General features: G+C 52.1%; 1 protein-coding gene across 1 annotated transcript; it reads right to left on the bottom strand.

The window, feature by feature from the left end:
- Positions 1-35: 35 nt before the first annotated feature.
- On the bottom strand, positions 36-5024 carry LOC131669711 (uncharacterized). Its single transcript, XM_058944799.1, has 4 exons — positions 4562-5024; positions 3928-4475; positions 3249-3855; positions 36-1262 (listed from the first exon to the last, which is right to left on the bottom strand). The coding sequence occupies exons 1-3, from the start codon at positions 4901-4903 to the stop codon at positions 3273-3275; spliced, it is 1473 nt and encodes a 490-aa protein (XP_058800782.1). The 5' UTR covers positions 4904-5024; the 3' UTR covers positions 36-1262; positions 3249-3272.
- Positions 5025-22657: the final 17633 nt, after the last annotated feature.

A 22657-nucleotide genomic window follows, 5' to 3' on the forward strand; every position in this document is an offset into this window, starting at 1 on the left:
AACAAATGTTTTTATAAATAAGTACATAAATTTATTTGAATGACGTTTGGTATATAAAATATACGAATATAACCTGTTTCATCAAAAATATTCATTGCCAATTGCTAGAAGGCACTAGTATCATTACTATATGTATGAAAAATACATACAAAACGTTTCCAAGCATTTTCGACATATGCCTACATCGATATAATAATAACTTATGAGTCAGATTCATTACTCTATTATGTTATACAAAAGTACTGATTGTCTAATCACAAAACTTTGCACGTCTTTGATAATTAAGAAAAGGAAATACTCGATCATTCACTGGATTTGAATGACGTAACCCTTAGAAGACTAGTTACTTGATAAACTGAATGGCCCTCTTTTTGTAACTTTAATTCATATTAAAGATGCTTTACAACCACATTCTCTCGTTAAAACAGTAATATATCTATACATCTATATCTATATACAAAAAGATGTAATATCTGTATACATCTTTACTAAAAATTACAAGAAATGCCGCAGAACTAAGTACGTGATAACTCTGCAAAACTCTAAGTCTGCGTGATTGATTCGAATCTGGGCCGCGCACCCGTCAGACAAATCAAATGGCAAATGGCATGTATGCGTAATAATTTTGTCACAATCGTAACTGAATCATAAGTATTTTAGAGTATGTATGTATAAAGAATGTACATCTTAAGCATAATAATAAAAAATAACGGATAACCATTGGGCCATTCCGTGTCTAATTAAGGCACGTATATGTATAAAAATGACAACTATACAGTATAAAAAATATGCAAGTCATCCAATAATACTTAAGTATGTATGATGCCATGTGGAGGCACACGAGTGAGCCACAAAAAAGTATGGCCATTGTACAACGTTCAATTATCCCTATCGTTAACAACAAGCAATGATCGCGCGTGATCCGAGAAAGACTCCGACTATACGTATAAATCACGTGTACACATAGAGTCGGATGCAACGCACAAGCGTAATGGATTCGATTTGGTCCCGTGGTGTGTAACGGCACGGTGTAGTAACTTTCCTCTTCCTCTCGACAGTCCCACAAAATGTCTGTCTCGTGCGCGTGTCGGGTTGTGTACTTTCCCATGCGCCGCCGTGTGCCTCGCCGTAACCCTTCGACACCATTTGGCCGCTGGGCCGAGTGGAAAATACGCCGCTCCTCGAGCTTATCTCCGACGTCCATCGACGCGCGCAACGGACGACGCCATTGTCGGTCCGTCGCTTGGCCTGCTCCAGTGGCACTGAGAACAAGCACAAGACGTCGTTGGCGCACAGTTGAAACTGAAATGATCGCGGCCGTGTCGCGCCGAGCTAGATGCGCGCTGAACAGGAGGAGAGCTGCCGATCTGCCGCGGCGGCCGCTTCCCCTCTGCACTCGAGCTGCACGACGTGAAAAAGCGCGGCAGTTTTTCGCCAGGCCCGTGGGAAACCGTACGTGGGCTCGCCTCGGAAGTCGAGCTGCCGCGGAGTGTGAAAAGCCGACGGGGAGCCGTGCGCCGCTCGGAGAGATACGCATCGCGGGAAAGCCCCCTCGAATCGAGACGCGCGCCTCCTCTCGTCGTCGCCCATCGCTGATCCGCTGCTGCGAGCCGAAGAAGACGCGAACGAAAGGAACGATAAAGCGGAGCCGACAGAGAGGGAGAGAGCGTCAACGACTGCTGAAATTCGCAGTTCGAGCTCATTCATAAATAAGCAGATGAAAGGCGCGGGTAACGCAATTAGAAGAGCGCGAGAAGCAGCGTCGCTAAGTGACTGCAACGAGTGCGTAAGAGAGTGAGGTCATCTATAAAAAGGGAATTCAGCAGAGATCCGCCACGTCGACGCGGCGGCGGATTAATTCAATAAATGTACCCTCTTGCGGGGATCGCTTCACCCTGCCGACCGCTCAAGTCGGCTTTTTAACGCGTTCGCCTCGGCGTTCGCTTTGAGACGCGGCTGCCTTTTTCCTTTTGTTCTCCTTCTCGTTCTCTCCAGTCCATCATTGCCAACGACCTTCGTGCCAAGTTAAGCAATTATGAACATTTTAGGGATAATAAAGTTGTATTTACTGCTACGATACACGATCAAAGTTATCTTGCTACGAGGCCGGTCTTGCTTGAGACTCGCTCGAGACGGTCAAGGCGAGAGGTGTCGCGGACGCGAGGGGATATTCTTAGCCCGGCGACCCGGCGACCCGGCGACCCGGCGACCCGTCGACCTGGCAGAGAGCGCGAAAAGAAAGCCAATAGGGACAATCGGAACCGCGCGAGAGCGTGCGCGTATCGATAGCGCAGGCGATTAATCGAGTGCGAGTGACGTAGCCCGGAAGGCGCCGCTAGAAACGACGGGCAAGCGTACGAGAACAAAGCCGCGATCATGCAGGCGGCGCGCGTGAGCCCGCATGCGAGCGGCCGGCCGGGAGGATCGTCGTCGGCGCACTCGCGCCGCTCGCTTTTCCGCCGAGAACGCCACGCGCGCGCGAAATTCTCGGGCGCGGCGTCGGCAACAGCCTTGGCCACCGAGGCAAACAACTCGCTGGCATATGGCGGCGAGTTCGAGCTCCTTGCCGGCCATATGTTGCCCGCGCCGCTCGCTCCTGCTGTCGCTCCGCCGACGTCTCGCTCGTTCTCAAGCGCCCGGCTTCCGTTTTCGGTCGATCGCGCGCATACGTCCCGCTCGGATTCTCGAGATCGAGCGCGACGAGGATCGAATCCAAGTGGGGCTCGCGCGCGCCGCTCGTCCCGCGAGTCGGCGAGGTCGAGGCCGGACGAGAGCGCGCGCCGCTTCCGGTCCACGCGGGCACGCACACGCGCGTGGCGCGCACGCTGCACTGGACCACTTCCGGAGCTGCCCGGCCGTGCAACTCGCTTGCACACGCCGTCCGATCGACGTTCGATCGATCGTCGCGGGAGCCGATAGCGCGGGGAAGACGCGCGGGCCCCAAAGACGACTCGTCGACGGAAGCGCGGCAGACAGGCGGACGCGGACGCAGCGAGATAGCGAGCGGGCTCTGGCGTCGAGGAGGCGAAGACGCTGCCCAAACGGATGGGCGGGCAGGCGGGCGACGCGTGGCGCGCGCGACGCGCATACGGGCGAGGTGGTCGTTTTATTTTTCCAGCGCTCGAGTGACACTTCTATTTCCGAGGTCTCTCGTCTCTCGCGCGACCACGTGTGCGAGCCCCGGCTCTGCGGGCTCTCGCGCGCCTCCATCCAGCGGCCGTCTCTCCGGCCGGCTGCGCGCCGCTTACCTGACGCGAGTCGCGCGGCCTTGGTCAGACGTGGGCGAGCGGCCGCTGGGCGGACGCCTCCGGCTGCTGCTGCTGGTGCTGCTGCTGCTGCTGCTGCTGCTGCTGCTGCAGCTGCTGGACGATGCACTCCTGCTCCCACCAGCTCAGCTCGGCCGCACCGTCCGACAGCTCGGCCTTGTAGTAGGCCGGCTCGCCGGTGCCCACGTACACCAGCTGCGCCTCGTGCTCCTCGATCTTCAGCGGCACCAGGCGGCCCGTCCCGGGGCTCTCGATGAAGATCTCGCCGGTGTAGGGCGAGGACGCGGCCAGGATCACGCCCTCGCCGCCGGGCGGCTCGTCCGCGCCCGAGCGCCGGCCGTCCTCCTCGTCCAGCGGCTGCTGCGCCTCGCGCTTCACGCAGGCCAGGCCGCCCATCGCCGACGTCGCCGCCTGCACGAGCATCGGCGCGAAGCCGGCCAGCACGTTGTTGTTGTTGCTGAGGCTGCTGTTGTTGTTGTTGTTGCGCGCGCCCAGCGGCTCGATGTTCTCCTCGTCGCCGAAGGACGCCTGCTTGAAGTAGCCGTCCTCGCGCCGGCGGCAGCGCTCGCGGTTCTGGTTCTCCGACAGCCTGCGTGCAAGCGCGCGAGCGTTCGCTGCGGTTAGTGGCGGCTCTGGCGCGGGCGCCGCCGAGTCTCGTTACCTGCCCGCCGCCCTCCGGGGCTCGACCCGCGAGCGCCCGCCCGGGCGCCTGTCCCGGGGCGGCTCGCTCGCCAGCTCGCGGTGGCCGTCCGCGCGGCGCTGCCGCTGCCGCTGGAGCAGCTGCGCGCGGCGCCGCTCGACGAGCGCCTCCTCCTCGTCGTAGTCGTCGTCCCCCTCCTCCTCCTCCTCCTCCTCGCCGTCGTCCTCGTCCTCGCCCTCCTCGCGCTCGGCCTCGTCCGCGAGGTCGAGCTCCCGCGGGTGGTCGTCCAGGCCGAAGGCCTCGGCCGAGCCGTTGTGCGTGCTGCTGGAGTAGAGGCTGCCCGCGGGCGAGGGGATCGTCATCGGCGACTCGTGGCTCGCGCGGCCGAGCCTCGCCTCGAGCTCCATGCCGCCGGCGTCGGCCTCGGCGAGCAGCCGCTGCAGCCCGCGGATGTACTCGACGGCCATCCGCAGCGTCTCCACCTTCGAGAGCTTCTTGCCCCGGTCGCCGTAGCCCTGGGCCACGTGGCTCGGGATGTGCTGGCGGAGCGTGGCGAACCCGTTGTTGACCTGTGCGCCCCGGCGGCAGGCGAGAAAGCAGCCGCGTGAGCGAGACGCGCGGGCGGCCGGGGCTCGCCGGCACCGGTGGTGCTTACCTGCTTCACCCTGTTCCGCTCGCGGGCGTTGCGCTTGGCCACGGCGATGGGCGGCGGCTGGCCGTTCTTGCCGTGCTTCTTCAGCCTGGAGGGGTCGTAGGCCGGCAGGGCCTGGGCGCCGCCCTTGCAGCCGCCGCCGAGCGGCTCGCCGTGCGCGACGCCGATCGCGCTCGCGTTGTGCTTCGGGGGCGGCTGCTGCTGGCCGGAGGCGGCCAGGCACGCCCGGGCGCCCATGATGTTGCTCTCGTTGTCCTGCAGTGTTCTCAGGAGCATCACTTGCTCGCCGCCGCCTCCGCCGCCGGCTCCGCTCGCCGCGTTGTACACGAGGCCCATGGTCGACATTTTACTATTGCACTGGAGACACACATGCGCACCGCGCACTGCGGCAACGACACTTTTCACGGGGACAACGGGCAGAGCCGTTACGACACGGGCGCTGCTCGTCCACTCATGCCGCGCTTCGGCTTCGGGCGCCGCACCTCGAATGCGGATGGTTTGAATTTCAGCAGCGAGTCGCGTGCCCGCGCGCGCAAGCCCGATGGTAGGGAGCTGAACTGGCGCACCCCTCGCCTCTCTCGTGCTCTCTCTCTCTCTCTCTCTCTCTCTCTCTCTCTCTCCCTCTTCGCTTATTGCAGGGAAGATTGACGAGTGCACATGTGTGCGTTCGGTAGTGGGGTGGAACAGCACGCGCCGAGCGCGAGTCGCTGTGCCGCGCCGACAGCAGCCCCTCTCTCCCTCCCCCTGGCCGCCTGCCTGCCTGCCTGCCTGCCTGCTTGCCTGCCTTCCTCTCGCGGCAGCTCGCTCCTTCGGTCACGCTCGTAACGCGCGCGTACGTAATGCCCTGCTCGCGCTGCGTGCGATATAATTTGCAGCGAGGCTCCGTTAAATCGGCTAGATCCCGACCAAACGCCGGCATCCTCGTGGCCGTCAGCCCGATCGGCTGGTCGAAAGTCAGCCAGCCCTTGAGTCGTGGCCATTGGAATGAGCTATCGCAGCGGCAGTTGCAAGTTACACGACACGCAGCCTGACGGAATCGAAGGTTGGTGTCGCGAGGCGCACTTTCCATTCGCGGGATGACCAAGATCTTTAAAGGCGCCAACCGCCATCCGAAGGTTTCCGGGGATTGTCCTGCAAATAAAGAAAGAGCTGCTCGACACAGCCGCGTTCGCATTCGAAACGTTAGACATTTCAGGACCGAGCGACGGCGTGGCCTGTACGCTATGCGCGAGTAGGCGCCGTGACTGGCACAGCGATCGCAAAACGCGAGGTGCACACCCCAGCCATAAACTGGCCTGCTCGCTCGGGAGACGAGCCAGCAGCTACGGCACCGCGGCGTTCTCCCCGTCGCGAGCGATCGCGTGTCGATTGTCGATCGGTGATTACGCGTACCGCCGTCTCCGTCGTGGCGGCAGCTACCACCCCTCCTGCCAAGAGCCGGCGATCCAAAAGTACAGCGCCGCGGCACCGAGAGCCCCGCGCGAGACGACGGAGAAATATTCGCGCGAAAGCGCTCCCTCCGCGTGTGCGCGCGCGCACACCGACGTTGTCTACGCAGCAGGGAGGAGAAAGAGAAAAGGGGGCCCGATCGAGGCAGGCGGCCCGATGGCGCGAGCGCACTCGCGCGCGCTCTCCCAATGTACACACCTATGAGGCACGCACCATATGCCGCGCGGCAAGCTCGATTATATCCGCGCGCGAGCCGCTCGCTCTCGCAGTCCTCGGCTTTCGCCCAATTGCAAGGCTGCATACCTGCGCGCGAGCCACCGACGGCAGCCAAGATGACGAGACTGGCTGTTGCCAACCGCCTCGGCTTCTCGCGTCGTTTCTCTTTATGTTTCGGCGCAGCTCCGCGTCGATGTCGATGCTCGCAGAGGCTGTCGAGTCGTTATACTCGGTTGGATGCGGAGCGACGACAAGGGGAGAGTGGCACGAGCCGAGAGATGAGATCGGTCGGACCGACTCCAACGGAACATTTGCCAATAAAAGTATTTAGATGTAATCCGTGCTCGCGCGCGATGATAGCGGTTGCGCACGAGACGACGTGGAACAAGGAGGCCCGTTGATGCGCGTGAAGCACGCACCGATCGGTTTATCTCGTTGACGCGATAAGGGGGAACGGCTGGATCAGGGGTGGCGCGACGATAACCGCGATTGGCCGGCCTACGAGCCGCTTCGCTCGCAATGCCGCGGCGAAGGGGATATAATCTAGAAAATGATCGAGCACCGATGTGACCGGCGATTTTCCGATTCGAGAGTTGTAGAGCGACGTACGGCAGGCAATCCGGTAGCGCACTGACAGACGTACAGAGACAGCATGATAGGCGCAGGCTCGCATTAGCAAGTTCGAAGGGAAAAAGGGTCGGTACAAAAGTGTATACGCGCGCGCGCGCTATAAAAACTGACGAAAATGCGTAGCGGAGGAAGAGAGGCGCAAGCGCGCTGCCTGAATAAAAAAGGAGAGGAAAAAATGAGAGAGAGAGAGAGAGAGAGAGAGATGGCGTATAAGCCGACCTACTTATAAAGCGGACCCGGGGTAGTGGCGTTATTATAACGGCGCAGTAGAAAATGATTTGTATAGGTTTTCAGCGCCCGGCGATGCGCCCAACCCCCGAAACTTTAATCTCTCTTGGGCCCTAACCGGATTGGAAGAGCGCACACGTGTGCCGAGTTCTCTGCTCCACTCGCGTCTACTCTATACTCTACTTTATTCTATAGCTTTACGTGCAACAGGATACGGCGAGCCTCGAAGGCCCGGTTTTTGCCCCTCGACGCGCCATCTCGAGCGACGAGCAAAGCTTCCGGGGATCGAATTTGAACGAGCGCACCGACATCGCTCGCCGCCGGCAATCCACTCTGCGGGACGGCTATTGCTCTTACGCTGTCTCCAAAAGTTCCGATGTTCGTTCGCTCGACTCATCGGTCCGCCTGACCCCGCGGTCCTGACCTTGACCTGCCAGCTCAGCTACTTTTTTATTCCTATATGTTACTTTTCCTAACGAATCTTGTAATGATACGAGCTCGAATGTACTTCTGATACGAGCTTTTTCCATGAGAAATAGAAAATCATATCTTGTAGTTGATGTTCGCGATTACTTGGAACGGCATTTAAGATCCCATTAAATATACCTTGATCTTAATATCGCTGCATCAACACTTTGGACCTCGTAAAAATGTGAGATACGAGCTGTAGAGAATGAAATACTGGATCATAATGTACGTGGATTTGAAAGGGAGGACGACAACTGTCACAGGAAGGACTTGGAAGTCAAGTCAAGTCCGGATTTTATGAGAGTACACGAGGACGAAATGGGGAAAACGGGTCGACGAAGGGGGGATGGCTAATGGTAAGTCTTACCGAGAAACCTTTTTCCAATGACGCTATACTTTTCCGTGGAGCTAGAATTACACGTGACAAATAGTCGTGCATGGATCTCGAAGGGCAGAAAAAAGAATGGGGTTGGGATGGAAAGACCAAGTTTCAAGTTTTTGTTAAATTAACGTACTCCAAAGAAGCTCGAGATGTCGTTTGAGAATGCGCACGTGTCCGACAGGGCATGAGAGGCCGTGTCCTCGGATCGACAGGATGCGACGCGCACATTTCTCCACTGACGAGCGTTTCGACGTGCAACGTCCACGATTTTCGTTTACGGTAAAGCTCAGCGGCGCGGGCAGGTTGACGTTGGCGAATCTATAGCCACGCGCGGCCGAATTGGTCGATCCACGCGCGAGTAAAATCAAAGGAGAAGCGGCCATAGACAGGACAAAGCAGATCGCCGCTCGCGCTCTATTTATCTAGACCGTGTGGGCCCTTTGTCGCTCGCTATGGGGACGCGTGGCCGCGCGTGCGTGCACGTGCGTCTCACCTCGTCCGAGCGCCCCCCCCCCTCCCCACACTGGGTCGCAACTTCGTTCCCCCTCGTTTCTACCTTGCTCCGTGTTTTCGGCTACATATCCGAGGGCAACACACAGTCCTGCGTCACTTGCATCGAGTCGCACGAACGAGATACCAATGTGGCGGACGCCATCGTCGCTCATTACGTGACCTTCGATTTCGCTTTGGCCCCTAGCTTTTTATCTGCGTCGAGGACCTGTTCACTCCCCCCCCCCCCCCCCCCCCCCCCCCCCACCCCGGTACAATACAATGAATCGACCTTAGGAAATTGTTTGACTCTTGCAGCCTGCTTATAGACGCGTCACTGCAGCATTACATTCGTAATTTGGCAGTGTGCGCAACAGCTTGGTCGTTTCCTCGTCGACCGGTCTTGCGACCACAGACGGTCGCTCGTGCGGAATCTTTGTAAAATACGACGTGCAGTTGTGGCTCAGAGGGACACTGAATAGAACGTTCGGCCGCAGCGATCGCTGCGGCGGGGCAACGTATGAACCTATCTGCGAAATACATAGCGATCGCCCGGCGACAAGCTGGCGCGAGAACGCAACTATGAGCTCGACGCTCCTTTGCGAACAAAATAATGACTTCTGATCGGCAGAATTGAAAGCTCGTATTCGACGACTCGGCGGCTATGCGCGCGCACGCGTCGGTCGCTTCTCATGGAAATTCGTGGCAGGATTTTTAGGCGGAGGGGGATCGCACGTCGAGGTGCGATGGCGCGCAGAGCGCATGTGCAGGCTGGCGAATGCGCGTGAGCGCCACAATGGAATTGAAATAATGAGGGGTTGCTTATGAACTGAAGCACACGGTAGTCGTGACGCGGGATGCCGAGGCACGACGCGCGCGCCCGTCGTATTCGGGGGAAACGGGGCGCCTCGCTCGTGCACATTGATATCGCTTCATCAATCCCGCTGACTTTACACTTGCAGCTCGCCCTGTCTCTCTGTTGCTCCGGGATAGAGTTTCATCGGTCGGAGCTGTCCGTGGATTTCGACAACCGACCTCATTGCGGATCGTTCGCGGATTTTTCTCTGGCGTTGGTCGAATATTTTTCGCGCCGAGGCGTCCGGGGAACGAGAGTGTGCTTGTGTGCACGACGCTCTGTTCGCGGCTCGACCTGCCGACCTGCTCGTGCCGCCGCTTTTGCAAGGCACACGACGAAGAGGCGCCTGAAAAGGAGAGTATTGGCACCGCCGTAGACATTCGTGCGAGGCAATAATTTCACAACCATCGGCTCGATTCGGCGTGTCGCACACGGCCGGTCGATCGCGCGGCCACTCGCGCGTTGCTTCTCTCGCATACGGCGCGTTTTTCACTCGATAAACTCAACGGAATGCGGCGACGTTCATCCCGAAAACTCGAGAATTCGTTGTGCAGCATCCGGGGAGCATTGTCGATATTGCCGAGCCGAATCGTCAGCGACTCCGGTACGCCGCGCCGAGACAGTGGAAAAATAGTGCCGCCTCTCTCTCTCTCTCTCTCTTTCTCTCTCCGTCGCGCGCAGACAATGGACCTCAGCCGTACGGACGCGGCTGCAGCGCGCGATCCCGAATTGTGACTTTCGTCGCAGACAATCTGTCACAAGTGTACGCGCGCGTTGCAGTCCTGATTTATCGCTTAATTGATACGGGTCGTAGGCACTGCGTGCGAGGCGTTCGCGACGCGTCCCCGATAGGTGTATCGTTCATTGAGCCATTCGAGACTCCGATTGATCAATATCAAGGGCGCCTTTTTCGTTCGTGGCCAGGTCATTATGGATGCGTGCTCGTGTGCGTTAAAAGATGGCAAGCGTCACTGGGAACGGCGACCTGTACTCGATTAGACGATTGCCGAACGCGCCGATGTGAAAGTACGCGATAAAAATGATAGTTAGGCGGACGTACTGGACTGCGACGGCACGCGTCTCGGTTTTCACCCTCGTTCCTTCTGCGCTCGCCAACCAAGTCATCCGTCTTTCCTCTCGATGCTGTCAGCGCGCCGCACGAAAACGTCCTCTTCGTTCTCTCGCGAGAAATCAGTTTGCCCGCTCGCACGGGCGTTCCATGGAAAAATAAGTGAAAGGGACCCCCACCCCCTCCGGCCGTAGCGGGCCCTATGGAGATTTATTTACCGATTCGTCGGTTCATTGTTCGAGCGTCGATCGCGTGCGTGCCGACGACGGCGATCCTCCCCGATATCGATACCTTGCGCAGCGCCCTCCGCCCTATTCAGCCGCTGATATAGCAGGATATATCTGCTTTTCCGACTTTCGTCGCGCAAACCTCCCCGTAAGGCCGAGTAATTACTTATCCGGCTCCTCCACCTCCCCTCGTTTTCCCGTTGGATCGCCTTGCCAGTGACAGGCGGAAAGTTCGCGTGTGAAGAATCGATCGTTTCCCCCGAGAAATCATTCTCGGCAATTCTTCCGGATTTTTTCCAGAGTCTTCGTCCCGTACAGTGTGCGCTCTCACAAAAAGCTTTTTCTTCGCTGGTCTTTTCAGCGACGATTCGACTCGATCATTGCGATCGCTTTGTCCGCATGAGAGAAAGAGAGAGAGAGAGAGAGAGAGAGAGAGAGAGAGAGAGAGAGAGAGAGAGAGAGAGAGAGAGAGAGAGAGAAATAAACAACGAGGAAGAAATCCGACCGACTGGAACGTAATGCTCAGTGCGTTTTTTTCATAAAGACGCTCGCTCGTAAACTCGCACTAGCACAGTCGGAGAAAAGGGGGGAAGATTGACGATGAAATTCTTAAACGTTTGCTCTCAGCTTGCTCGTAACGTACACGTGAGATAACTGTTAGTATACCCGGCACGAACGTCTGAACCTTACAGTAGCTAGTCCAAGTCTTCGCGCGCCGTTTGGCAAGGCACGCTTCGTGCAAATACATACACCTTTCGCTAACTTTGCGGAAGCACCAGACACGCCGAAATAACAATTTTTATATATGTAATTTCTCTTCAACCGGATGCTGACGCGATGAAAAAGTTATAACAAGGGATGAAACCTAAAACTTACACGATCTTTTCAATCTTTTGAATCGCTAACCGTGATAAACCAGTGCGACAGTTGTCTGCTTCAGCGGCACAGATACGTGGCCCAAGCGCAGGCGCGCGAACGAGCCGACAACTCCTACCCGCGCTCAGAGATGGCGTACGAGCTAATATAAACACACCCGCTGTCGTCGGTTAACGCCTTGATTCTTTTGCCGTGATTTTAGATTTTACAAGTCGTTATTGCTGTGAGAATTTTCAATAAAAGAAAAATAGTACAGGCATTACTTGGAACGAACGGCTTTTCAGCTAATTCGTCTCGAAGAAAGCCACTTAGCCGCTAGGGATATGTACTATTTCGCCTTTGAGTTAAACTTTTGTTTTACGTATCCGTTCAAACTACCGTGACAAAAGCTTAATCGAAACATCGAAAAATAAATATCTTGCTTCGAGTGAACAATAATTTTGAGCGCATATCCTCCTGTAATGAAAAATCCTCTTTTAACAAAATTATATTTTCTTATGAAAAGAAAAGTAATTTTCCTAATTAAGAGGACGCTCCTCTTACAAGAGGGATTTCGAAAATGATCTTGGTACAAGAGGAATTCTGCTTTTACGAGGGGACCTTTCTCAGTGCAGTTTGCTAATGTGCAATGGATAAAGACGTCAATGAATTGAAAACGGCAATAAAACGTTATGCGCTCTAATTGGACCGAGGCAAAAAAGTCAAACGATCGGCGAGGAGACAATAGTCCTTAAAAATTGGAGCGGCTTGCCGGCTGAACGACGGGGCGCAAGAAAGCGGCCAATTTATAGAATCATAAAGTAAAGGCCCCGGTCGCGCGTAAAACAAAAAAAAAAAAAAGAGGAAAAAAGGAAAAAAACAAAGCAAAAGCCGCGACCCGCGCGCGCGTACTTTCACGCTCGAAAAAGCTGCAACTCTTTTTCCGCTGGCAGCAACAAAACTTTCATATATGCAATTGGCCCGGCGACCTTGCGAAACTAGTCCACGGCGCGTAATTGAAAAATTTCAATTTGCCAAATGTAGGCAGCAGAGCAGTAGTTGGATAATAATGTTTCGGAGATGGCTGGTTGCCGTGGCACGCAGGTGTTGTTTTCTCCTATGCATAATGCCTGTGCAGCCCTTCTCTCTCTCTCTCTCTCTCTCTCTCTCTCTCTCTCTCTCTCTCTCTTGCTCGAATCGAGTCGAGCCAAATCGCGCTCTTCTCGTTTTGGTCGAGCTGCCTAACTGAGACAAAGGCAATAAAGGGCCAATGTACCGGGCAACGCTTCGATACGCATATAAAATATGCTCCCGTAAATAAGAATCCCTGCTAATCTATTTTCTACGATATAGGAATCTATCGACTCTTGTTCTTCAATTTTTATTCTCATTCAAAATTTATTTACGCATTCCAAACATTTCATGAAATATCTTTAATTCAGCACAGTTTCGTCGAATTTTCACATTTACATCTAGACGCTTTATATCCGTCACACATTTCCTCAAATTAAAATTTTACGTGACTACATGACTTCATATAATACATCAATTCAATACCATTCGGAAAGTCCACATCATGCATACTCACTTTCGCTTACCGAAAAAAGTTGTGTCGTAAAATGAAATGCTGTGGGTCAGCATTTCACGATCCTGTACGATGAAAAATTTTACTTCAGTCAAAAGTTAAATCTTTCTGCGCTAAGAAATGCTATATTATTAACTATATTTTAGGTACTAGCTGAATATTTGCACAATGAACAATGTTCATAATTTGTAAGAAACAGTATTTGTACAGCAAATTTCAGATGGGATTGGATCAAATTATTCTAATGATAGTAAAAACGTAAAGGGCTTAATGTTAGCCAAAATTATAACTTTTCAATACTCACTTAACGTAATTACTTGAAATTCATAGATTATTTTATTATATATACAGGACAACTTAAACATTTTGCAAAATATCATATAGTACATTTTCTTATTTACAATTTTCGTCATAACTATTAATTGGAAGCAACTGGTGAGCTGATTTTTTCAGTTTGAAGAAAATTTTAAACAAAGCAAGAGTCCATATTAAAATACTATGCAGAATTTCCATGTAACAACAAAAATGGTTTTTAATTATCGAAGAGCTAAAGTTTCCATATTGATAAAAATAAATCGAAAGAGTTCTAAGCTTTCGAAGTATTCGTGCCTAAAGACTATATACCCACATACATACGGACATTTTTTGAAAATGACTATGGTTCCTAATATCTTAAACATGTTTCTGCAATATTTACAAAAATGTAATTTTTTTTATAGGAATAAATATTTTCACAAAAATAACTAACGAGGAAGCAAGGATGTTGAATGACGAGGCATTTAAAGTTACATTTGTTTGCAATACGCAACCCTATGTTGTTTATGAATTGGTTTTTCTTGCAAGTAGTAATGAGCATGAAGATTGGCATAATTGGATCATCCATCCACAAATTTGCCGGAAGAAGCGGATTGGTCTCTAGAAGGCAATTCATTGAACAGTCAAAAAGTGCAGATCGATAGTTGAAGGCTCCAGCCGGCAAATTGTTAGCTCATCGTAGCGAGCAAGGAATCAGCCAAAAGGTCTAAGATAACAAAAAAAAAGCACCGGGCGCACTATAAAAGCCCCTTGGGCCAAAGAGCCTCGCTGAAAAAGGGCATCGCCAAGATCCAGAAAAAAATTCATCTCGATTCTCATTCTCGTGCAGATAGAACTACCGCGATAGAAGACCCAAGGAGATATATACGCGGGTGAGTGCACGCGCCGCTTCGAGAGGCAGAAAGGAGAAGGAGAGAGAGAGAGAGGGAGAACGGACAGGTGCATCGGCCCGCCAATTATATTTCGGGCCACGCGCGCTCCGAGAGCTGCAGCGTAATAGGCCAGGTGAAGTGATTGGAAGGAGGGCAGCAGAATGAAAAAGAAAGAAAGAAAAAAAAAAGGAGCCAACGCAATACGTATACGCGAAATTGGCGTTTTAGGCTGCCGCCGGTGCAGCAGCAGCAGCAGCAGCAGCTCTCCTCTTTCACTTCTCGCGCGTCAGACAAATTAAAAGTGAGAAGAAAGTCGGATGCATAAGCCCGCGGGAGAAATATCAACAAAGGGCTCGGGCCCGTTTCGCCGAGGAGTGCGCCTGTTCGCGGCCTGCCTTCTGTTTTTCTGCGGGGCCTGCGCCTCGAGTCCTAGGTCTCGAATTGCGAGCTCGTCGTCGCGGCGGGATCTTCGACGGCTCGCGGTCGCGCGAAGGATCATCGGCGATTACGACGTCGACTCGGCATCCGAGGCACGGCGAAGCCAATTGAAAAGAGAATACCTTCGGCAAAAGTGAGATACAAACGAGCGAAACCGCAAAAGTCGTGCTGGATGAGGGCGCAGGCGGCTCGTGCCGCGATGAATCGGCCGTCGGCGGGGGGAGAGTGAGAGCGCGCGCGCGCGCGCGAGAGAGAGAGAGCATAATTCTTACGCAACGCGCGCGTCGTCGATCGCGCAGGCTCTCTCGTCCCCCACTCCGGAGACGAGGCAAGGTGCAAAGAAACAGCCAAGGCAAAGGTGTTCGCGTGCCAGCGCCGCGCCGCCGAAGGAGGACAGCGACGAACAGACGCAGAAATATATGGATGGCGCCGCAGGTGCAACGGCTCTTAGCCACGCGTCCTCCCCCCCTCCCTGCCGGCTCATTATCATTCATCCCCCTTTAATATCCCACGTCTGCCTGCCAAATAAGCCTCAGTTGACTCGCCACTTGTTTGCGATACGCGCGCGCTCCCGAATGCAACAAGCAGTGCGCGCGCGCGCGCGAATAGTACTCACCTTAGCTCGTGGTCGATCACAGCGCGACCCCGTCCTCTGGTCTTCTTTCTTCGAAAGCCGACCACGGTATTCGCGCGGGCTTGCCTTGACTCGGCTCGTTTTTCTCGACCAATTATAATTATAAAGCCTGCGCTCTCCTTCGACATCCAAATTGCTGCCGACTTGCGTAAGCTTATACCGCATTGCATTTCATTGGCTTTAATGGCAATTGTCGTTGCGGCGGGCGCCCAACAGAGAGGGAAAACAATTTGGCGAATCCCCGTTATCATCACGTCATCCGGTGATATTTCACTTTCCTTCGGAACTGCTAAGCCCGAGGCGAGGCGAGGAGAGAGCGCGAGCGTAAGCAGCGCAGATGCGCGTCGCCTCGCGCCAAACAAAGAACGAACGCGCGCGCCAAAAAAGCGCGCGTGCACGCGCGCATGCACTCGGCACGCGTCGGCGCTCAACGTGCAGCGCCGCTATCGGCAATAATAATCGGGAGGCGCGCGGGACGCGAGCGCGCCGAAGAGAAATGCGCCAACTCATTAAGCCGCTATCGAATGCACCGATCGCCTGTCCGCGCGCGACAGGTGCCTCCTCTTGATTCCCGAGTCTCGCTCGCCAGTCTAATCTTGCGGCCGACCTCCATTCCCATTTCCCTCTTTGTTTCTTGCGCAACACCTCCCAATGCACTGCCCACTGTCGACTACTCATTTTCCCCGATTCCCCGTGCTTTACGCCCGTACACGCGTATTTTAAAAGGCAAAAGTTTTAAAAGTGTTAAAAGACAAAGCCGCACACCTGTGCCGATTTCTTTTCATCAAAAAAACAACCTGCCAAAAAAAAAAAAAATGTTGGTCGGCCAAACACTTTTACCGACCTATTAAAACTAAATGTTAATTTTCTTTATTCTCACTTTTTTAGTGGAAAAGTACGAAATAGAGTTGCTTTTATATGGATTTGCAGTAAATGCATTTTCTCACGGAATGGTTGAACATGTTTTTGAATGTTGGAATCAGAAATCTTCGAATCAAGAAATTCGTTACCTTCTTCCTTCATTGTTATAAAAATGGTAGCTATCCCCATTGAACAGGTGATTTTGTGATTTTTTCCTGCCAGGTGGACGCTCACGAAAAAAAAAAACTTTATTTTTGTGGTAGTAAAATTAAGACGTAAGAATGGTAATATTACAATTTGAATAAAACTGTATTGGATTCTATGGAGAATCTATTATTAGAAATTGATTCGATGGAATGGAAAGTTATCGAAAAAATTGAAAAGCCAAAAATCGGTGTAATGATAAAAAAGTTTGCAATTCGATCGATTTTTCAGCGATAGCATTATAATTTTCAAGACATTCTCACGTTTGATAGTGGGAGTCGCAGATAACTCGTTCATTGCTCAAATCCGCGTGGAATCCTACTGTATCGAGCTGGATTTTCCGAGCTGGATCTCTAGTCGAGGCGGTACGCCGCGGCACAGCGACCATCGCATGGGCCTTCGGCCGATAATTCAATTTGATGAACAATAGGAAATGCCGACGGTGCAGCTGCGCGTAAAAATAATATCGAGTCCTTCAAAGGGGACGCTCGAGCTTACGGCGTACACTCGACTAAGAATTCAATTTTTCGCGGAATCGGGCCGTTAATGAAGCGCACCCGGGAGCGGGGTGCGCACCTTCTGAAAAGCACCTGCTTACCGCGATCGCCCAAGGTTGCTCACCGTACACACACATTCGTTATCGCGTGCTTTTCAATTAAAGTGCAGTCCAACTGCCGCGAATTTTTCATCCTTCCATCGCGATCCGTCGCTCGCTTCGGACAATCGGCTCTCTCTCTCTTGCTCGTCTTCCGCTGTCAGCTTGACGTTTGACCTGCTTCGCGTGCTCAACTCTTTTGCTTCTTCCGATGCTCGACTTATCGTTAGTGCATCCGCCATTTATAATTTTTATTGGCGAAATGGAACATTCCAAAGTGCATTACACTTTAAATATTCCCATGACTTTAAATACGTTACAGTCGATCCTGTTCATTATTGCTAAATGAACGTGCACTTTCGTTTATGCATCATTCGAAAGTACTGTCAAGGAAACTTTTATCGATCGCAGGTCCATTTAAAAATCAGAAAATTTCAAAAAGATGTAGTAACAACTTTAAAAATGATAGTTTTCTTTGATCGTAGCCTTAACGATATAAATAAGAGATTTCGGTAGATGTTCGACACTCCGTAAAAAAATAATCTTACTTTCAATAGCTTGCTGATTAGAATAAAATGAATTTGATCTCTTAGAATAGGTTATTTTAAATATTTCTTATTCTACGTTCAGCTTTAGTAAAATAATTAGATTCAGTAACGGGAGCTTCCACGTGCTTAACTATATGCAATCAATTTTTACCGCTTTCTAATCTTCTAACTAAATCAAACCATCAGGTGTGCCTAATTATTTAATTTGCTCTATGTTTTAAGCGCTTCTTTGTAATTTCCAACTTCTTTAAAGAGCCTTTATGTTGTATACCAATTAATTGTATACAATTTAACCGAATCAGAAGATCAGTTTGATAAATGCTTACTATCAATTAATCTTGATTAGTTCCACGCAACACTCTTCTTAAAAATGAAATTAGCTGCATTTTGAAAAATGAAGATGATACTGTTTTTCAACTATTCAGCTGTAAGTACTGCGCGATTTCGTTCAAGTTTACAAAAGCAATTTTTTAAAAGTTTGTCAATGCCTTATTGCATCGACTGCCTCGAAATTACTTCACGCTATTCTTTCAAAATAATCCATTGATGTATATTCTCTTCCTGTTTGTCTATGTTTGTTCGAAGCCGGACCTCCATAAAAAAAAGTGGTTGCTCATGCGAATAATGCATATGTAACAAAGTGCTCCACATGCGTTAAGCCGATGCACGCGTGTTTACCGGAGAGACGTCAGTGAAAGTATAGTGACGCCTGAGTCGCACAGCCGTGGCGAGCTACCTGTGGCGCGTGTGGTATAGGCAACGCGACGCCTGCAGTCAGACTTAACCGGCGAGCAGGCTTTCGCGCGGGTCGTCTGATTTAGGAGCGGTGTTCGCTTCGCTTACGGCAAAACGGCCTTACTTTTCAGCAAGTGCACCGCGAATCGACGGTGCTTGGCGCGGCTTCGGCACGTTGGTCGATCTGGAACAAGGAGGCGCGGGTGCAGCCCGCCGCGCGTATCCTTTCTCGCGAGGTCGTGGATCCGCTCGCAGGCAGCCGAAAGGAAGAGCCGAAATTATCTCGATCTCATTCAAAGAAATCGAGCTGCGAGCGAGCACGTCTCAATAAACACGAGCCGCGCTCGCTCTCGCGAAATTCGGGCCGTACGAATCGGTGCCCACGATACAGGCACGAGAGCAGGGCCCTTTCTCCGCAGTGCGCAGCCTCTTTCCAGCTCTCTCTCTCTCTCTCTCTCTCTCTCTCTCTCTCGACACGCGCCCGCGGTTTTTGCCCTTAAGGCTCTCGCTCCTCATACTCCACTGGCCCACGGACCTACTTACCGCTCTCACTCTGCCGGCTCTTTTGTTTTCTGCCAGCGAAACAGAGCAGCGGATATTTCTCCAGTTCGTTTTCTCGGTACTGGTGTCCCACAACAATTTACCTGCCTCCTTCTCGCAGAAAATCCTCCCGTGTGAAATATTCTTATGGTCTGAAAATTCTTATTACAAGATGAAACAATCCCGATGGAAGAGGATATTTATCGTTAAACTAAGAAAAATTCGTCTTGTAGCAAAACGAGCTGTTGTCGGATGTCGTTTCACGCTGTGCATATGCGTATTTGCTATAAAGTGAATTCGAAAATAATTCGCTAGCAGTCTATTTGGAACGGCGGCTATCTAAGTCTGGAAAAAGTATGGCATCGCGTGTTATTTTCGAGCTATTGGCGTAATGAAAAGAGCAAACGCATTGACGCGTTCTCGCGTATGAAAAGTTGCGGTGCCTCGTCGAAGTGTCAACAAGGGCAAGCGGAGCTTGCCGACCGGATATTATAAGCGTCACGCGTCACGAAAATTAAGCGAACGTGGCGATTTTTTCCCAGCTCGTTTTCGACTCGTTGGGGGCGTGGGGGAGGGCGGGAGGGGGGGGGGGGGGAGGACAGATTTATTTTTAGCGATTTTCTGCGTGCTCTACATTCGTGGGGGAGGTAGAGAGCCACCGGGCGCTGCTGAAATTTGAGTTGGCCGCCGCTCCACAGACGTTACAGCTTCTGCTTGGCACGTGCTACGTTCGCACTGCCTGGCCGCTGCGCTGCCTGATTTTCCGCCGAACGAAGTGCATCGGCGCGCTGTCCTCGTTCGCGAGCGACGTACGAAAGCCTCGAGTTTTTTTGCCCGACGGTCGACGGAAGCGGTACGCCAAGGTAGAAACGCGCACTCGCGTGTGTTCAAAATCGTTTGGAACACCGCGGCGTAATTTGCCTGGTCGGTACACAAACTCTCGGAGAATCCGAGAATCTAGTGCTTGTCTGCGTCGATTTCCTCTCGTTTGCACAGTTCCTTCCTCTCTTTGGTTTGAGCTCGCTCCCGCTCGGCATCCAAAACAATATTATTCTAGGATGGAAAGACAAACTGCGTCATGGTAAGCCAATCGTGGGTATTTATCTTTTTTCCGTTTAGAGGAAGGCTCTGCTCGTCTCTCTCTCTCTCTCTCTCTCTCTCACCGGGGAATCGTAAAGACGAAGAATTCTCACGTGCTGCTTTTCTCCAGTAAGCTCGCGTAGTGCACCAGATTCATGGCCCTCCACGATTGAGATATTATTTTTCGGCGCGAAGACAATGAGATTTTTACGCGGTAGTCTCGAATTCAAATGTTTATTGTGGGATAATACAAATAAAAAATTCTTCTCTCTCGATTCCGCCCAGCTTTCTTTGAGGCACGCATGACGCGCAGCGGCGTCATTTTTTTCCCTTTCTCTTTTTTCGATCGAACGAGGGCGGAGGTATGCGCGCTACGAATCCGCTACACGCGCACAATAAAAGGTCTTGGAAGCTTTTCATCGACGGACGACAAAGGTCAGTGGGTTGCTCGAGCTGAAAGGAAGATCCCGAGGAAGGCAATCAGAAGTCAGCGGCATAGAAGTGGTTTCGGCGTCTCGCGCGCGCGCCCAATGTGTGGTCGCGAGAGAGAGAAAGAGAGGGAGAGAGAGCATCAGCGTCCGCTGGGCGCTCGCGTGCGCAAGTTTTTCGCGCCCCACGGGGTCCCCCATTGAGCCATTGACCACGACTTCCTCGAGAGGCGCGCGCAAGGCGCGAGCTCGTCGTTCTGCGGGAAGCGTGCGTACGTGTGTCGCACGCCTCTCCCGCGGAGTCACGTCGAGTTATTGTCGACGATGGAGAACGAAGCCGCGCGGGCCCCGGAAATTTTGATTTCTGGAGATGTGCGCGTCGCGGCGGTAACGGACGAGCCGACGGGCTTGCCGGGCCCGTTGTCGGGCGCATCCCAGCCGCGACGAGCGCGGTTGCAAAAGCGATAGCGTGAGCCGCGGTAACGTCATTAGGACGTATCGGGCGCGGGATTTTTCGCTCGCCGGGGTGCTCCACCGCCAAGTGTTGTTGGCGCGGTTTTGCGTTGTGCCGCAACTCCGACGCTTGAGCTCTCCCGCGGCGCCTTTTCCTTCCGCCATTGAATATTTGGGTCCTGTGGTGACTCTGGGGCCTCGGTTTTATTTATCTTTTTTTTTTTTATTTTCACCCTCCATTATGTTCTTGACGGACGGACAGGCTGAAAAACTATCTCTCTCCCTCTCTCTGGCTGCAATGAATATCGTTTTAATTGACACGGGGATGCAGTGTCTCTTTTCTTCGCATTGTGCCACGCATTTTCATGATTATTTTTTTTTTTCACTTCAGCGCGGTGGTGTTATTTTTCGGAGCTCGGGTCGTTCGTTGCTCTTTTGGAGACTCATTCCTTTCTGAGCGCTCGTCGAGCGAACCGACACTTTTCCAGCTCTGCGGAATTCCACTTTTACGCCGAATTTATTCTTTCTCCTCGTTCTCGGCTTCTCTATTATGCGCCTCGATGGAAGTGTCTCGCTCTTCAAAGCACTACTGCACGGCCAAGAGTTTGGTATACGTTGATGCGAGCGCTTTCCACGGGCTTCTCCCGAATGGAAAGTGTCTTCCACTTTCGACTGTAGTCGATTGCAACGCACGCACAAAATTGCCGCCGCGATGAAGGTGCCGATTCGTACATATTTACGATTGCCCGACCTGCTGCCCGCCATCGGAATTTTCTCTTCTCGCGCCAAGTTTTAGCTCTCGAGCTGCCGTCCCCGCCAATCGAGCTACCGAATAATTTAAGGACGCCGCCTCGTCGCGCAACGAGCCAAGGGGAATGAAGCCGCAAACAAAGGAATCAATCAAGCGGAGCGGCCTCGAGAGAAACAAGCGCGCGCTCTGTTTTAACGCCGTTTTTACGGCATCAGCGTCGTCGTTTTCCGCGATGCCGCGCCGACACTTTAAAAGGTCGTTCGTCAAAACTTCAAACGCGTAGCCGGCTATAAGTACGCGTAATCGCGCGCTCGTCGGTCCGCATCCGTGGCTGAGCTGTCGCGCACGGCGCATCCAGCCGCGCGTGTGTCGAGCAAATGCACTGCGAAGCGCGCGAGAAAAAAAATAAAATAAAAATAAGAAGAAGAAGAAGAAGAAGAAAAAGAAAGCAAAACAGAAAACAACGAAATACCGAAAACTCGCGCCGGCAACGTCGATCCGTGGACCGATTTCCCGATGATTTCGCCGGGACGAAAACCGGCACCCGAAGATTTTTATCGGCGAGCATCCGTCAAACTGAGCGCGACCACGGCCGAGGGCACGCCTGAAAAGGCCGATCGTCGCAGCCTCCGTGGTGCGCGGCTTTTGATTCCTTTCCAGCTTCTTTGTCTTTTTCTACGAATTTTCCAGCATTTCTCAGGCACGGACTAAGCCCTTGCGCAAGATTTCCATCGCGGCTATGCTCGTTGCCTTTGCTCTTCGCGACGTCGGCATCAACTACAGTAACATTGATTTACGAAATTATTAATTGAAATGCTATAACCTAACTTGCGTTCTGTATCTATTAGAATAGTATCGTTTGTAAAATTATGAGCATTTTCATTTTCGGAGTATTGCTGTCATGATGAAAATTTTGACTAATTACATCTTGTATGATTTTTTTATTCGAGATGATTCGGGGACAAACAAACTTGTATTTTACAAAATAGTATGCAAATTGACTTCTCCAAGTTAAAAAAAAAACCGAACCATCAGAATGTTGATTTACGAAATTCATATCGTAATTCACACTGCAACACATGGCAATAATAAATTGTGGTTTCGTAAGACTCAAACTTTTCTAAAAAATGCTTTCAGTCACATAAAATTAATATTGATTGAGTCCGTTAGTTAAGTCTTTTCAGGCGTCTA

This window comes from Phymastichus coffea, unplaced genomic scaffold (genome assembly GCF_024137745.1).
Source record: "Phymastichus coffea isolate CEN01 unplaced genomic scaffold, Cenicafe_Pcof_1.1 PCOF00096, whole genome shotgun sequence".
NCBI classification, from domain to species: domain Eukaryota; kingdom Metazoa; phylum Arthropoda; class Insecta; order Hymenoptera; family Eulophidae; genus Phymastichus; species Phymastichus coffea.

Coding starts and splice junctions, on each gene's coding strand:
- LOC131669711 (XM_058944799.1), bottom strand. CDS start 4,903: ATGTCGACCATGGGCCTCGTGTACAACGCGGCGAGCGGAGCCGGCGGC. Junction 4,476..4,561: donor AGCGGAACAGGGTGAAGCAG/GTAAGCACCACC, acceptor CGGGGCGCACAG/GTCAACAACGGGTTCGCCAC. Junction 3,856..3,927: donor CCCCGGAGGGCGGCGGGCAG/GTAACGAGACTC, acceptor GCTTGCACGCAG/GCTGTCGGAGAACCAGAACC.